The sequence below is a fragment of the Hypomesus transpacificus genome, unplaced genomic scaffold, assembly GCF_021917145.1.
Source record: "Hypomesus transpacificus isolate Combined female unplaced genomic scaffold, fHypTra1 scaffold_131, whole genome shotgun sequence".
Classification (NCBI taxonomy): Eukaryota; Metazoa; Chordata; class Actinopteri; order Osmeriformes; family Osmeridae; genus Hypomesus; species Hypomesus transpacificus.
The window spans coordinates 244,679-260,631 of record NW_025813707.1 but is presented as its reverse complement, the minus strand read 5'-3'; the positions used below and the strand labels follow the sequence as shown (position 1 = coordinate 260,631).

General features: G+C 40.4%; 1 protein-coding gene across 2 annotated transcripts in view; it reads right to left on the bottom strand.

Annotated features, from left to right (window-relative positions):
- The window catches only part of LOC124488280 (sepiapterin reductase-like), a 67,173-nt gene that overhangs the window by 26,249 nt on the left and 24,971 nt on the right, over positions 1-15,953 (bottom strand). For both annotated transcript variants that reach the window (XM_047050904.1, XM_047050903.1), the window contains exon 2: positions 6,193-6,483. In XM_047050904.1, coding sequence (XP_046906860.1) covers positions 6,193-6,483 — 291 coding nt within the window. The remainder of the gene's footprint in view (positions 1-6,192; positions 6,484-15,953) is intronic.

The following is a 15,953-nucleotide window of genomic DNA, read 5'->3' as shown; positions in this document are numbered from 1 at the left end:
AATATATTATGGGGCAGGGACAGATAGTCAGTTGGACTTCGCGAACCAGCCCAAACTCTGTTGTGGGTAGGGAAACGTAGACAACCCCAGAGCTCTGTACTCTGTAATACGCTGATATTATCGGACCTCTGCGACTCCAGACCACTCTTTCTAGAACACAGACTTGTGTCATTGAATACCATCATTACATATTGGATTAGACACAACTAATTAAAGTCCTTCTAATATATATATATATGAATGAGAGAGAACAATGGTTGTACTCACCGAAGGCTTGAGCACACCCAATTATATATACTGTATTAGGCTACAGTGTCATTTTGTAACATTATTGGTCGGTGTTGTGCCGCAAGATTTTTCCAATGTAAAAAATGTGCCGTGGCTCAAAAAAGGTTAAAAAACACTGTACTAGACGACTGCTGTGTTTTTCTCGGTAGCGATTGCGTTGCTTGAATTCGATCTAACGTTCCGTTGAACGGTTTAGGCTGAAATAAAGTTTTTCATGAACAGATTGACAAAGTTTAGGCTGTGACAATGAAGTTCAGGTTAGTAGTCAGATAGTTTCAGCTATTGAAAGACTTGATTTAAGTAAGGGGAGTGCCAAACATGTTCTGTTGCCGTTTGGCTTCCTAAACAGCTGTGGACTTTTTCTTTCTAGTGTGTCTCGTGTACAGCGTTGCACTGAGCTACACTGTTTTGAAACCACAGGTAATTTCACCAACAAATCGTTTACTTGTAATATAATGTCATAATAAATCCTACAACAAAAATGTATTTGTGAGGAATGTTTATTTTCAAGATTGAAAACCGTTGCATCATAGACCGCTGTAGTATGTGTTGCCCGGGCAACAGAGGCTAATGTCATGATGTTAACGCTTCAGTGAAATAGTAGACTACCGTTTCTGAAAGTGGATGTACTTTCTTAATATTATCAGCTCATATTGTACATTACATTTCACAATTGTGTTTCATATCACAAAGTAAAATGAGTAAATAGTTATCACCCTGGCCTCTTTGCTTGTGGCGTTTCTGTAAAGCTATAGTTAGCCTAGCTATCTCCCAGAAGTTAACAATCTGCGAAACTAATGTTCTGCTACAGGCAGTCACGCGTGTTTTCGTGACATTAACAACGTCAGTGACTCTGGTTAGCAAGTTAGCCACCGTTAGCTTCACTTTTCACCACAAAAACTTAATTTCAACTTAAACCGTGGAACGGCACATAAATAAAAATACAAGCAACACAATTGCTATCACAACGAACCTTTTGACACCGACGTTGTCTGTGTAGTCCAAATATTGAGGGATCCTTAAGGTTGGGAAAAGAAACAATATATAATAAATAATAAATATATATGAGAGAGAACAATGGTTGTACTCTCGCCGAAGGCTTGATCACACCCAATAATATATATGAGAGAGAACAATTTGATTTGTGCTCGCTGAAGGCAAGCACACCCCAATAAAACTAACAAAAACAATAGGTGCCTTGCAGCTTTGCTGCTTGGCCCCTAATAATAATAATAAAATGAACAAAAACACAAGGTGCCTCGCTGCTTGGCTCCTAATTCATGCTTGGCAAACAACAACAGGCTCAATGGCGATTCAGACTCAAGAGCATGTGGTTGCAAGTCAGCCTCTCTGCTACACATCAATTGTTAGTATTTATTATTTATACTGTAAGTATAAAGAGCAGAGTATTAGCTTTGGTCAGCTTTGGACAAAGTTTAAGCAGCTTTAATTCAGTCATCTTTTCACATATCAAGGTAAAATTAAGCATTGGTAGCTTTGATAACAAAAGCTCCGCCCCCTCGAATTTAGCAACAACAGCAACACTAGCTAAATCAATTGCAGATATCAGAACAGACCAACCTGTAGTCTCTGAGTGTTTTTTGTTACTTTGTCTTTGCATCGTACCAGCTGAGTAACAGAATGCAACCGTCTGTGAGCTAACGTAGATAGGTCGGGTTTTGGCTCCACCTAAACAAAACCTGAGCTGAAAATGGAAGAGAAACTGTTCACCGGTCTAACTCCACATTTCAGTGCGACAAAGTTTTCTCGCTTTGCACATGCTTTCAGGAACTCATTTCCCACGTGTATAATGTACTGGGAAGAAAATCATGGAATTTGCTTTACAGCGTCTGTAACTAAATAATCAGTATCATGACAGGCTCGATGTCTGTGGCTGGATTTGAACCGATATGCTTACACTTTGGAGTACGCCGTCTCAGGCCATTGAGCTATTCGCAGGGTTGGGAATTTCAGCAGTCAGTTACTGTTAAAACTGTTAAAAAAGTAAGCAGTTTCTCCTGTGGCAAGCATTGTTAGATTCGGACCAAGTTTAAACAGCTGTAATTCTGTCATCTTTTGACATAGCAAGGTGAAATTGTGCACGGTACTTTCGAGTAATGTCCTCTTGAAGTCTATTAAGTTTGTAAAATCATCAGTCAAAACCATGTGTAATGTGGACATTTACATAAAGAAACTTTATGCAGTCATGTTGTATTTCATACCTTATTCCTGATCACCCAATAGGAAGACATATCTTACACATGACAAACCCTGACTTAAGTTAATTGGACCTGTGTTCAGAAGGGTTTTATTACTTATAGGCCTAATATTGTTTTTATTGATTTTATGTAAAGCACTTTGAGCTGCAATTCTTGTATGAAATGTGCTGTATAAATAAAGTCTTATTATTATTTCCAAGTTTTCACTGTACAGTTAAATCTATTATGGCGGACCTTATAGGTCCTTGAGGCTTTTTTTGTTCCTAATAAGAAATAAGGCATGTACACCAAGATTCTGAAGAATTGGAGCAAAGGGGCAGAAATGCCATCACTTTGAAAATGTGACTTGTGGGCGTGGTCTGTGGTGCCCCCTAAAGTCAAATGTGGTTCATATTTGGTGTGGGGGTACCCACTGTCCTACCGGAGGAACCCTAATAATAAAATGAAAACTATAGGTGATAGTTTTGCTGCTTGGCCCCTAAATATAGCTGCAGGTTGCAATGGTGGGTTCCGCAACATTGCAAACCATTTCAAAATTGACATGACACAGACGTGTATTTCAAGACAATTGGAGCAATGGCTGATTTCAAGTTATTTTTTCAAATTCTTCACAAATTTTCACTGTAGAGAAAAATCCATGCTGCCGACATTATGGGTTTTTGATACATTTTTGTTCCCCATGAGCAATAAGGCATGCATACAAACTTCCAGACATTTTGGCCTGATGGGGTCAAAATGCCGCCCTTTTGAAAGTGATAACTTTGAAGCGTGTTCTGTAAGGCCACCTATGCTCCGGTTAGGCCCATCATGCAGAGATCCATTGACATTGAGATCCAATGACATTAGACCTGAGTTCAAGGTTGCCAGGTCTGGCGAAAATTTCCAGCCCTAGTGCTCAAAACCAGCCCAAAATACCTGAAAACTAGACCAATATTTTTTGGGTGTACAACGGAGTATTTACCACATTTATCTAATAGATGCCTCCATAGTTAAAATGTAAAAATGACTTGTGGATTAATATTTTCCTTGTTTTCTGCTATTCTCATGTTTCATTGGTACATTACAATATATTATTTAATCATGCCGCTTCCTATGACCACTGAACAGAGACACAGAGCAACAATTACTTTATGAAAGTGAGGAGACACATTACTAAAGGAAGTGTGTGTAGGTTATGAACTCTTACTGTTCGCTCTCCCAAATGACAAATGTTTAAATTTCAATTTTGTCTTCAATGCCTAAAATTTTTAACATGTCACTGATTTGCTTCCATATCCGATGCGTGAGTCCATTATTGGATGATTTTGGACACCCCGAAGGGCATTATCCCACTTATACCATGGTCACATGCCAACACATTAGTTTTACATTAATTTATGTTTTAAAGCATTTTGCAATAGAAATCTAAAGTTATTCAACGTTAGCCAACTCTGATATCTCTAGTCCCGCCAGCTCATATAACTCATACTGGCTTTCCTTTGGCTGAGCTATGAGCCAGAAAGCTAACTTAATGCTAGCAAGATTTAAAGGCAATAACTAGGGCTGTCCCCGACTAAGATTTTCTTTGGTCGACCAAAACGTCTGAAAATCGACTAATCGAACTTTGAAACGCTAAAAAACAAAAAATCGTACAAACATTTTCGCGATCTGACTCAATGGCTGCTGGACATTGCAGATTAAGCCGCTAATAGCCTACTAATAATAAGACTCGTATCACCAGTCCTGTTGTAACCGAATGCCGATGGTATTTAGTATCTCTTACAATGTACAACAAATGTAAAATATTGTTTGTTTAACATGCGAATCATCAGAGCGCGCTTATCACTGCCTGAAAACTTGCAGCATGCAAACTTAAGTAGAAGCTGAGTAGGGAACGTTGCAACAGAGAAAGATTTTGTCTTGGCCGGAGAAGATAATGACATTTGATTTGGATGTGATTCTTATAAAAGGCATATTCCTTTTTCAACCCAGCGCGTTAGCATGAGTGAAGTAGGGCTAGACCAACTTACGTTTTTCAGGTGGTAGGCTACATCATTTTCGACGTCGAACTATGAAAAATAAATCGTTGTTGGCAGAGTTTGCATTCAAAGTTTTTCGAGTCACCCGGTACTTTGTAAATGTAAATGTACTTTAATGTAATGACGCCATACAGATGTCTTACACATACACAGATGTCTTTGCCATTTTGACTAATAACACCGACAAAGTAGGCTGTGGCAGAGTTTGTAGTTTTGCAGCCACTTGTGCTCGTGCCATGTGCAAAATACCAAAACAAAGCGCAGATCAACGAAAGGGAAAACAGTAACACCTTTTCTTTTAAATTATATAATTTTAGAGTTGGTTTATTTGTCTTAAATAATCTACAATTTCTGTTTAACATTTCGTTAATTCAGCAATGATGACACAAGCGGGAATCAGATCTCACATCGCCATATGGCAGCTCGACTAAAACAATCCAAGTCGACCAAGAGCATATCGACCAGAAAATCGACGAGTCAACCAAGTGGGGACAGCCCTAGCAATAACATTGTGTACAGTTGACAAACAGTAAATATAATTTGACAGTATGTTTGACAAGAAGACTATCTAGCTGGCTAGCTATGTCATTGTCCCCAAATCAATATCAAGATTTTCACGAACAAACTATCGGCCATATACTGCATTTCTTCGATTAAACGCTGCAGCGTTTATTACACAATGATCATTTTTGGTGCAGCGTTTGTTAGAGGGTGGCGTTTATTCGAAGAAATACGGTACTAGTACTGTACTAGGCTACAGTGCGGCCGCAGCCTGTGTAGCAATTTGAATTGCAAATGGTTGTGAGATGATCGCGTCATAGTTGACCTTCTGAATTCATTATAATTTGACAGTATGTTTAACAACAAGACTAGCCGGCTATCAGCCATGTCATTGTCCCCAAATAAATCAAGATTTTTACGACATGTTTTTTAAATGTAGGCCTTAATTTTTGTACTAAATCGCAAAAATGTAGTAAGGGCTCAAGTTTTATCACATGTTTGGCGTGAGATTACCATACGATGTTTCTTTTTAACTCTGTATAACTCGCTATCTATATAACAACTATCAACTCAGCATGAGAAATGGTTGAAACAGCAAATGCGTGAGATTTGAGAGACCTGTAGTAGGCTAATCTGCTCTTCTATGGCTCTGGTGTAACATAGGCTAACATGAACCTAGCGGATGCTAGCTCGTTAATTAGCCGTGTTATCAGCCTCAGTCTGTAGCATGCCAAAGTACTGTTAAAAGTTTATTTCACCAGTGCTAAACACGCTAACTCTTAACTTGTAGCAACCGGAGGGTTACTTTCTACGCTGCGTAAAACCTAAGGGATTCCTGCACTTTCCATCTTTGACGAGACATAAAAAAGCTCATACCTCAGCAACAGTATAACGGAAAATTAGAGAGGTATTGAAACTGTTACTTTTTCAAACCGCGGTGTATGAAACTGGTAACCGGCCCATGCCTATTCACAATTGAATTCCAACTCTACAGTCCTTATCCAGATTAACTTAATACTGGATATAATCACTTCATGGTCAACTATGTTTTTAAATCATAATTAAAGAGCATACATTGATAATTGCAATCTGAGGGTTAAAGCCTGCTGTACTGTTCATCACGTACTGTATGTCTTATCTCTCAGCTAAATGTGACAGAAGCCTACCTGGGGCGTAGTTGAGCACCCTCAGATCCGGCTCCTCCTCCGCCAGCACTCGAAACATCATGTCTCTGGCAGCCTTGCCCGTGCAGTACAGCACCCACGAGGGGAAGGGCTGCAGGGCGCACAGGGAGCTGATGTTGACAACGCTACGTCGCAGGCTCGGGCGTTTTGGAAACGCCTGCAGCACCCCAGCTGTGAGGCTCAGGGCAGAGCTGATGTTGAAGGACAGATAGGAGTCCACTTCTGCTATGTTGGTGAAGGTCTGGGCATAGCGAGATACATTACCTAAAGAGGCTGGGGTGGGAAAAAGAGAGACAAAAGAGGAGGTAGTAGATATGGAATGAAATAGAGGAGAAGGTTATAACTTCAGATTTAAGTCAAGAGCGTGCAGAAAGTGTTGCAGATATGAACTTTTCACTCGCAAAATATAAGTACTCAAGCACAAATTCAACAACCGAGAGTTGTACAGACAGTTGGGAGGGAGCGCCTGACACGCTCTCATAGTTTAATCATAAGAAGGTCAGTGCCTCCATAGGTTTCTGCCCAAAATGGTCAAAAAGTGTGTTAGACTTCATGCAGCGCCGATAAGCGACTGACTTGAAGCAGTGTATGCCGGCTAGATTTTTTGTACGTCTTGAATTGGCGCCAACTTAGTCACTATGTCATCAAAGTACCACGAGCGATTCGAGAGCAGCCGGCTGGGTCAGCAAGCGCATCTTCTCAAGGGCAACTGCAAAGCCGCCGCTCCTCGGCTTGAGGCAAAGGCCCCTGTGGATGTTGGTTTTATTGCATTTCCAAACTTCCCAACAGCACTTCCAGGGAGTGCAGACATGGACGTTTAAAGAGAAGTTTTAGGATAAAATCACTTTTCTCACAATCACATTGCAGTCTTTTCACATGGATGAAAGTAAGCAATTCAAAGCTGTTGTTTAACTACAGTATTTGACATTACTGTATGTATTAATTTAATAAATATTCATCCAAAGTCAACAGCATTTTGAAGTCAATGGTCAAATTCTTTGTCAGACATGACAGAACGCAAAGAAGAAAAGGACACAACTCATCTATAAAAGCTTATTAAAGTCCAATAATCCATAAGAAAAATTGTCAAGATGATATAGGGTCAAGATATTCTGCAGTGAGGTCAGCCAGACTACACCAGGGGCGGATCTAGTAAAATATTCATGGGGTGGCAGGAGATTTTGAGGGGTGGCACCCCGTGGCAGAAGTATATGCTGATTTAATCGCTGTCATATTAAGCAATGTTTATTTAGAATGCCCCCAAATTAAGAAATTTTAGGTCAAAAACATTAGGCTATATTATTAAGGCACAAAGTTAAAGCCTTAAATCAAAGATATTGAGGAAACACTGAAAAATGTGTGTTTTCATTTATTTTTTGGATATTGGTTAATCAATAATAAACTTTATCACCAAACCAAAGGTTAGACAACTTGGTCAGCTAGTAGTAGAAAAATGTGCTACAAGTTTGAAGTTTGTAAACACTGAAAATGATGTGTAGTCAAATGTCTGTTAGGTTTTTCGGCATTTGGGTTGCCTAGTCTTTTACCCTGGTCCCTAAATATGACGCGGAGCCTGAACGGAAGTACGAATATGAATGTCTGTTGAATCTCGAATATAAAACTGATTTCACCTCGGTCTTTCGCAAATGTCCGACTTAGCAGAGTGGGGAGGCTGGTTGGAGTAGTCTAGTGAGTTGGGAGAGTTCTTTTGTTAAAGCAGGGGCCTGTTCCATAAAGGCCGCTCAAATAAGTTGGACTTAAAGTTCCAAACCAGACTTGAATTAGCTTAACACATCAAGTGGGGCCAAAGCGGTTCCATAAAGGCCAATTTCAGCTCACGCAGTCCTACTAAATCAATTCAGATTTAAGTAGTCAAGCTATTTGCGCGTGTACCCTATTCTTAAGCAGCCCGAGAGGTAAAACATGGATCACACAATCCACCACGGCAAAAGCAATGCACACGGCCACGTGACTTCTTCCAGAAAGAATGTTCCCTTTAAGCCTTTTACTATGACAGCTCCCTCATCCACCGCTTCATCAAAATGAAAAGACACGCCATAATTGACGTGAACGATAGGCTACGTAGGTCGAGGTCCTTTTTTAGACCTTTAGTTACTTTGTTGATTAAAAAACAGACACCCTCTAAACACATGTAAATTAACATTTTTGACATGGTTTTAAATAAATAGTCTACTATTAATCAATACATAACCCAGTAGTCTAACTTTTTAACATGGTTGTGTCGGGAAAATGGAGGATGTAGCCTATGGATTTAGGTTTGTTTTGCAATTGTAGACTTCTGTTAAGAACTATATAGCTAATTATACTCGGATAATTTAGATTGAGATAGGCCTATGCCTGATGCCTAAACATTTGAAATCACAAACTAGGCTATGTAACGTGGCTTGTAAACTATCAAATCATTGTTCATCATTGTTTAATGCATTAGGCTAAATGTTGTAGCCTATGTAGGCTATTTAAGTTGATTTTCTATCAATGTTGAACATGAAAACGAGAATATCCGTGGTAAATCATCGTTTTCCCGTTGGGTCAGTGTTACAGGGAGGTCTGGTTAAGCACCAAGTCACTCTAAGCCTGACAGTTACCGTGCGTGTCCACTACAACGCAGGGGGCGGCGAGTGGGCATCGGATTCCAATTCATTTTCAATGAAACCGGGCATTGACGCTCGTGTAGGGCATTGTGGGAGCGTACGCGAGCGTCAACGCCCGGTTTCATTGAAAATCTGAAGGAAAAAAAATGTACATGTCAGAGCCTTTCCTGTTGTGTAAAAAGAATTTAGATCTGTTTTCTATGCACTTCCCTCCAGTTTGTCTCAGTTTATCACTTGGCTTTTCAGATTATCCACAAAACAATTCCTGAGCTTACTATTAATGTTATTGATTTCACTAATACAAAATGTACCAATAAACACAAGGGAATTTATCTATAGCAAGACAGCGGTATCACCAGGAGGGAAATAGTTTTTGGAACTCACAACTAGAAGATATACAATGGAGAAAGGCTTGGCTCTGTCCCTTTCGATTTAGCATCTCTAACAAAGTCAGAGAGGTTCATTTAAATAATTTCACAGGTGGATGTCAAATGCTCATTTTGCAACACTGATGCTGAAAGTCTTATACATTTATTTTTTTGTTGTCCATATACTAATACATTATGGAAAGATATGGAAGGTTTCATACTTCATTAAACTGGCCACTCTATTACTATCAAAGAAAAATATGTTATTGCATATTTTGACTGTACTTTAATATCCTTAAACTGGATTGTTAACATTATGGTTCTAATAGGTACATTTCATGTTCATAAAGCCACATTTTCAAACTCTATTCCATGCTTTACAATATTTCTAATATACTTTAATCTCTTGATAGAATCTCTTAATCTGCTATGAAATAAGAAAGCCTTATATACTATTCAATATTATAAGGAACTTAGGGCTGGGCGAAATGGGTAAAAAATAATCACGATAGATAATTATATTTCCATTCGATAACGATAATTAAGAGAATAGACCACAGATCCGTAATAGTAGGCTAGCAAAATAAGTCTTTTCAACTTTTTCCCTACACTCGACAAAGTTTAGGCAGCGCGATGTGAGAGAAATGTTTGCGGTCAGGGAACACGTACCTGGGGTCAAGTAACTTAAGCTTTTTAAAACCTTGCTTATTATCAAACAAAGGTTTGTCGTTACTAGACTTGGTAGCCACCTGTTTACGACACAATTTGCACAGAACATTGCTCTGCTCTGTCGGATTTCAAAAAGCCAAACCACTTCCAAATATCTGAAGACAAACCATTTTTATCAATTATTTCTTTATTGGAAGTTACTCCCTCGCCACGGCTATCGCTGCCACCGTTTTCGGCAACAAGACTCATTTTCCGCAGTTAATATTAGTGTGAGATTTACTTTTCTGTTTAATATTTTGTACAATTACAATTTTAAAGATTGTATCTTATTTTACACATATGTGGAAGTGATGTATTAAGTTGAGGTTGATTAGAGACATGCGCGGTAGAGAGCGCGAGTAGAAACGTGTCGGGGTCGAATGTCAACGAATGTGGCTCGGCTAATAAATTAAGTCCGTACAGCTTTATTTTGTGACAGCGGGTTTGGAAGACATGCTTGGCATGTAAGCAAAGTTTTTGGCGGGCACTACGCGGATGGATGCGGCATTGAGGCATTCCGGTAGGGAAGATTGAAATCTCCTGAATTCCGACGTAGGCTTCTTTCTGGCATTCCACAGTGGTTGAGTTTTTCGTTTGCGCTTCATGGAGTTGGATTGCTGGAACTGTCGAGAGACATTTACGGCTTTTAGTTATTGGGACAGCTTGCCTAGTGATGCGAAGAAAGACTACAGACTGGTGAAAGAGAAGCTGAAGGGAGCTTTTGGCCAAACAATCTACCTCTCTACTTTTCAGAGCTATGTGAACGCTCGTACGCGTTTGCCTGGGGAGGCTCTCCAAGTTTTTGCTGCTGACATTAGCCGCTTAGTGGATGAGGCTTTTCCCACAATGCAAGGAACGGAGAAAAATTTAGGCGCTTTATAGCGGGAATAGAACCTTATCTTCAACTTCGCATACATGAACAAGGCGTGAACACATTGGATGCTGCTCTTACAATGGCTCTACAGATTGAACAGGCGCATCAGGCCAGCAAGATTCTGATGCCTTCACACACGCAACTGTGGTCATCCCCAACAGCAGGACTTTTCCCTGGATCCATTGTTAAGGTTCCTACACAAACTTTACCTGCCTCCTCTTGTACTACGGCAGCTGCAATTCCTTAGACGGTTAACTTAGCGACATCCGGGGATGTCAGTGCACTGCTGAGGACGTTGGAGAGTTTGTCGGACAGAGTGGATCAGCTTCAGCTCGAGGTCAGCAGGCAGAGATATACCTAACAGCCGTCCTTCTCCAGAACGCCGGGGGCGTAGTTTTACTCCGGAGGGCGCACAAGGCCGCACATTCGAGCGACATAAGTATGACAGACATACATATGACACGCATGACCGTCGTGGATCTGATCACCGGGACAGTAGTGGTGATAGGACCTATAGTGCTTCACACCAACGTGAGAATTATCATGTTCAGAGTCCAAGGGGATCCAAAAAACATGGACAATACAAAGCAGAGAGAGAATAGTCCACCAACGTTCCAAAGACTGATGGAACTGGTCCTCAGAGGACTACATTGGACGAAGTGTTTCGTTTATTTAGATGACATAATCTGCATGGGAAAAGACTTTGATGATCATATGGCTAATCTCACAGAGATTTTGACCAGGTTTAGAGAAGCAGGTCTCAAGCTTAACCCCCAAAAATGTCAGTTTTGTCAAGCATCTTTGAAATACATGGATCACATTGTGTCAAAGGAGGGTTTGGCTCTTGACCCGGCTCATAGTCAGCGCGTTAGAGATTGGCCAACACCTAGGTCTCCCACTGAGGTACAAGCTTTTCTAGGATTGTGTAGTTTTTATCTGCGATTTGTTCCAAACTATGCTGTTAAAGCTCAACCCTTACACAGACTGACTCATAAGGATGTCCTCTTTGAATGGATAGATGACTGCTCAGTGGCATTTCAGCGGCTGAAAGATGCTCTGACTTCGCCCCCTGTCATGGCGTTTCCAAACTTTGATCAGCCATTTACATTGAGCACAGATGCATCTAATCTCGCAATTGATGCCGTTTTGTCCCAAATCCAAAATAGCAATGAACGTGTTGTGGCATATGCTAGCCATGTACTGTCTCCTACAGAAAGAAAATGGTCCACTTACGATAAAGAATTATGGGCAATAGTTTGGTCGTTTCTACATTTTCGTCATTATTTGAGCAACTGCCCTTTTACAATCGTAACGGATCACAAACCTCTTGTTGGTCTTAGAAAATTAAAGTTTGACATTGATCCCACAGGACGTAGAGGTTAGTGGGGTATGGACCTAGACCCGTATGAATGGGTCATTCTACATAAGGAAGGACGGAAACACACTAATGCAGACGCTATGTCTAGAATTCCTGTGGATTTATCTAAACCACTGGACGTTCTTACAAAGACAGTGGCTATACAAACTGAAGAGTTAACTGACATCTCTCGGACAGGCGTTGTTTCTGGAGTCAGTCTCTTGGATACTCATCCTAGTTTTCAGCCTCTAAGTTGTTTGACCCCGGGGGTTAATGATGACGCAAACATTGAGTACTGTTAACCCTTGCAGGTTTCTCTTAGTAGTGAGGGAAAGGACATTTCACAGTCTCAGAAAACAGATCCTCATCTCTCACAGGTTTTTAAGTGGCTTCAGAACAAAAAGAGACCTAATTTCAGACAAGTTACAGGAAAATTAAGACAAGTCTGGTAGCAGTTTCCCCGTCTGGTGTTACGTGGTGACGTACTATGTCGTACTGCTCACCTGGCTCCAGGTCAACCTGAAATGTACCAAGTAGTTATTCCTGAGGCTATTGTCCAAGACACTTTACATTGCTTACATGGTGATCCTTGTGCCGGACACTATAGTGCTGAGCGCACACTTAAACGCGCTCGGAGTTGGTGTTTTTGGCCAGGAATGAGAAGTGCAATTGAACAATTGTGAGTCATGTGAAGGTTGTGAATCTAGGAGGAAGCCGGTTCCTGAACGACGGGCACCTCTTCAGTCTATTAGTGCTGATAGACCTTTTCAGATTGTGTGCTCTGATATAACCGAAATGCCTGTTACTTCTAGAGGAAATAGGTATGTGTTGGTAGTACAAGATCATTTCACTAAATATGTTAATGCTTATTCCATAGTAGATCAGAAGGCCAGCACAGTAGCACAGCTGTTCTGCGAACAGTATATACCCGAGCATAGGGTTCCAGAGGAAATGTTATCAGATCAGGGCCGTCAGTATGAGTCAGAGACTTTGTCTTTGTCAAAGACAGCAAATAAAAAAGAAAAGGACCACCCCGTATCATCCACGTGGTAATGGAATGGTAGAACGATTCAATAGGACGCTGAAAAATCAGTTGTCCAAAGTTCTCTTCAACAAGGATGGTGAATGGAGTTAATAAGGAGACCCCTCAAAGCTGTACTCTGGTTGAGCGCATGGAAACTGTGTTTAGAGAGGTTCTTAGTAATGGGATGGATCAGAAATTCAAACGGGAATATTACTTTAACAGGTATGCAAAGTTTCTGCCTTTTAAAGTTGGAGACGTGTGTGGAAGTGGATGAATGATCCGACCACACTAAGAAAGAAGTTAGAGCCCAAATGGAAAGGGCCATATCGTATCATTTCTGTGGACATGGATGGTGTAATTTACTCAGTGTTAAACTTAAGGGATGAGAAAGCAGGACTCAAAGTTTTGCACTATGATCGTTTAAAGCCGTATAGATCCAGCTGGAATATTCAAATTAACCAGTCCACCGGTAATGGTTAGAATGGAGAGGAAGAAGTACCCGAAGCAAGACCAACATATACATCTTTATCAGGGTCTCTTCCTTTGACGGCACAAGTACCTGAGGCTGCAGAGAATAACACTACAACCCTGATGTCTCGTCCCTACATCTGTAGCCCATCAGGACGCATACCTCCTGTTCAGCAGCCGATACAACAGCCATCTCAAGGGCTGGAAGGTGGATCTTCTGTAGTGGGAAAGCCCTTGTCAACTGAGGGGGTAGAAACTCGTTCAGGGCGGATTAGCAAAAGGCCTAGGAAGTTTATATGACCTGTTATATAGCATTGTTGCTGTTTTGTTTAAAAAATTTAAACATTAAAAATAAAAGTTTGCTACACAATGTTGTGTTCTTTTAATATGGCACGCACCTTAGTGGCCAGAGAAAGGCAATATATCCATGCAAGAATGATCATATATATATATATTTGTATTTTTTATTTTTTTGGGTTTATTATTGGAAATGAGGACATTTCTTTTTTTCTCAGAGAGGGAAAAGTGTGAGATTTACTTTTCTGTTTAATATTTTGTACAATTAGAGTTTTAAAGATTGTATTTTATTTTACACATATGTGGAAGTGACGTATTAAGTTGAGGTTGATTAGAGACATGCGCGGTAGAGAGCGCGAGTAGAAACGTGTCTGGGTCGAATGTTAACGAATGTGGCTCGGCTAATAAATTAAGTCCATACAGCTTTATTTTGTGTGCCTGCATCACTAACCTACGTTGAAGACTGGATTATGAACAAGCTTTCTTTAACCCCTCTTACATTAGCTACTCCACTCGAGGTGCTCAGTGTGGTTTAGTGGGCGTATACCATTTCTCCGCAACTTCCTGCTGCACCACAGAAATTAAATGGACTGTTGTTCCTAATGTTACGATATCTTTATTGAGGGAAGTCATCACTTCAATAATATTTTTTATCGATTTATCACCCACCTGATTGTTCCCCTGCCCCATGTAAAGTACATGCGCCAAAAGTCAAACCTATTTTCATGTAGGCCCAAGGGCGCTTGGTATAAATGGGCTGACAGGGCTATGCCATCCCTATCTTTTACAATTAAGTTGAGAAAATTATTGTAAAAGAAATAACTTACAACAGATTGTTTAAAATGTTGGTGGCACCTAGAGCAGCAATGCCAAATATTTACACGAAAAGCAAAAAAACCCAGCCCAAACACATTATGAAGATGAAAGGTAGCTAAAGTGTGTGTCAGATTTCGAGGCACGCCCATTGATTTGCTGCTTGTTTGGGCTAAATTAATTCAGGCCACAGAGGCCTTTTTTGACCAATGGCAGCGGATTTACATTTAGTCATTTAGCAGACGCTCTAATCCAGAGCGATTTACAGTAAGTAGAGGGACATTCCCCCCGAGGCAAGTAGGGTGAAGTGCCTTGCCCAGGGACACAACGTCATTTGTCACGGCGGGGAATCGATCCGCCAACCTCCTGATTACTAACCAAACTCCCTCACCGCTCAGCCATCTGACCCCTATGGATGTATAGATAGTCAGGTGCTAGTGGCTACTGTGTGTGATAGAGTGGGGAACATGATGAGATGATTAGTGTTGGCAGAATTTTGGATCAGGTGGATCATCTGTTTCTTTTGTTTTCTTTAGAAGAAAAGGTAGAAAGATGAGGTAAAGCGACGTGGGACACACCATCCAAATGGTTAAAATACCTAAAATCGTAAGTTTTGTCAAAGTTGGTAGGAAAGAATGGACTGGCTAAGGGCGAGTGCAGCTAAATATTACCTTTTCTGTTTCCCGTGCTTGCTTTCTGGAGGAGACACGGCTTGTCATTGTCCCCAAATCAATTTCAAGATTTTGACAAACAAATTAATTGGCCATGTGTTGCCTACTGTCGTGTCAGCTGCAGCCTGTTTGAAGTTGAATTAATCAGGCTATTCTTGTGGTTCCTCATTCATAGTAGCCTATTGGTGTACAGCACTTAAAACAAGTAAAAGGCTATATAATTTTGTTGTTACAGATTTTCGATTAATCATTAACATTTTTATATTAATATTCACTATTTATAGGCTATATCAAAATGCAGTGAAAATAGAAAAAACAACGTGTTTCCACATTGAGATCTGTATTAGAAGAAGAACAACTATTTCTGTAACTCATAGAAGCAGAGCCGACAGCTAGAAGCCGGTGCTCAAACACAACTGACCCTAGTTTTTTTCCGGCTAATTAACAAAACTTCATAAAAACCTTTGCCCTCAATAATACTTAAGGGTAGCATATCCATCTCGATGGACTTGCAGATCCGTAGGGTAATTGTCTCTGTTCTCTATGCTCGT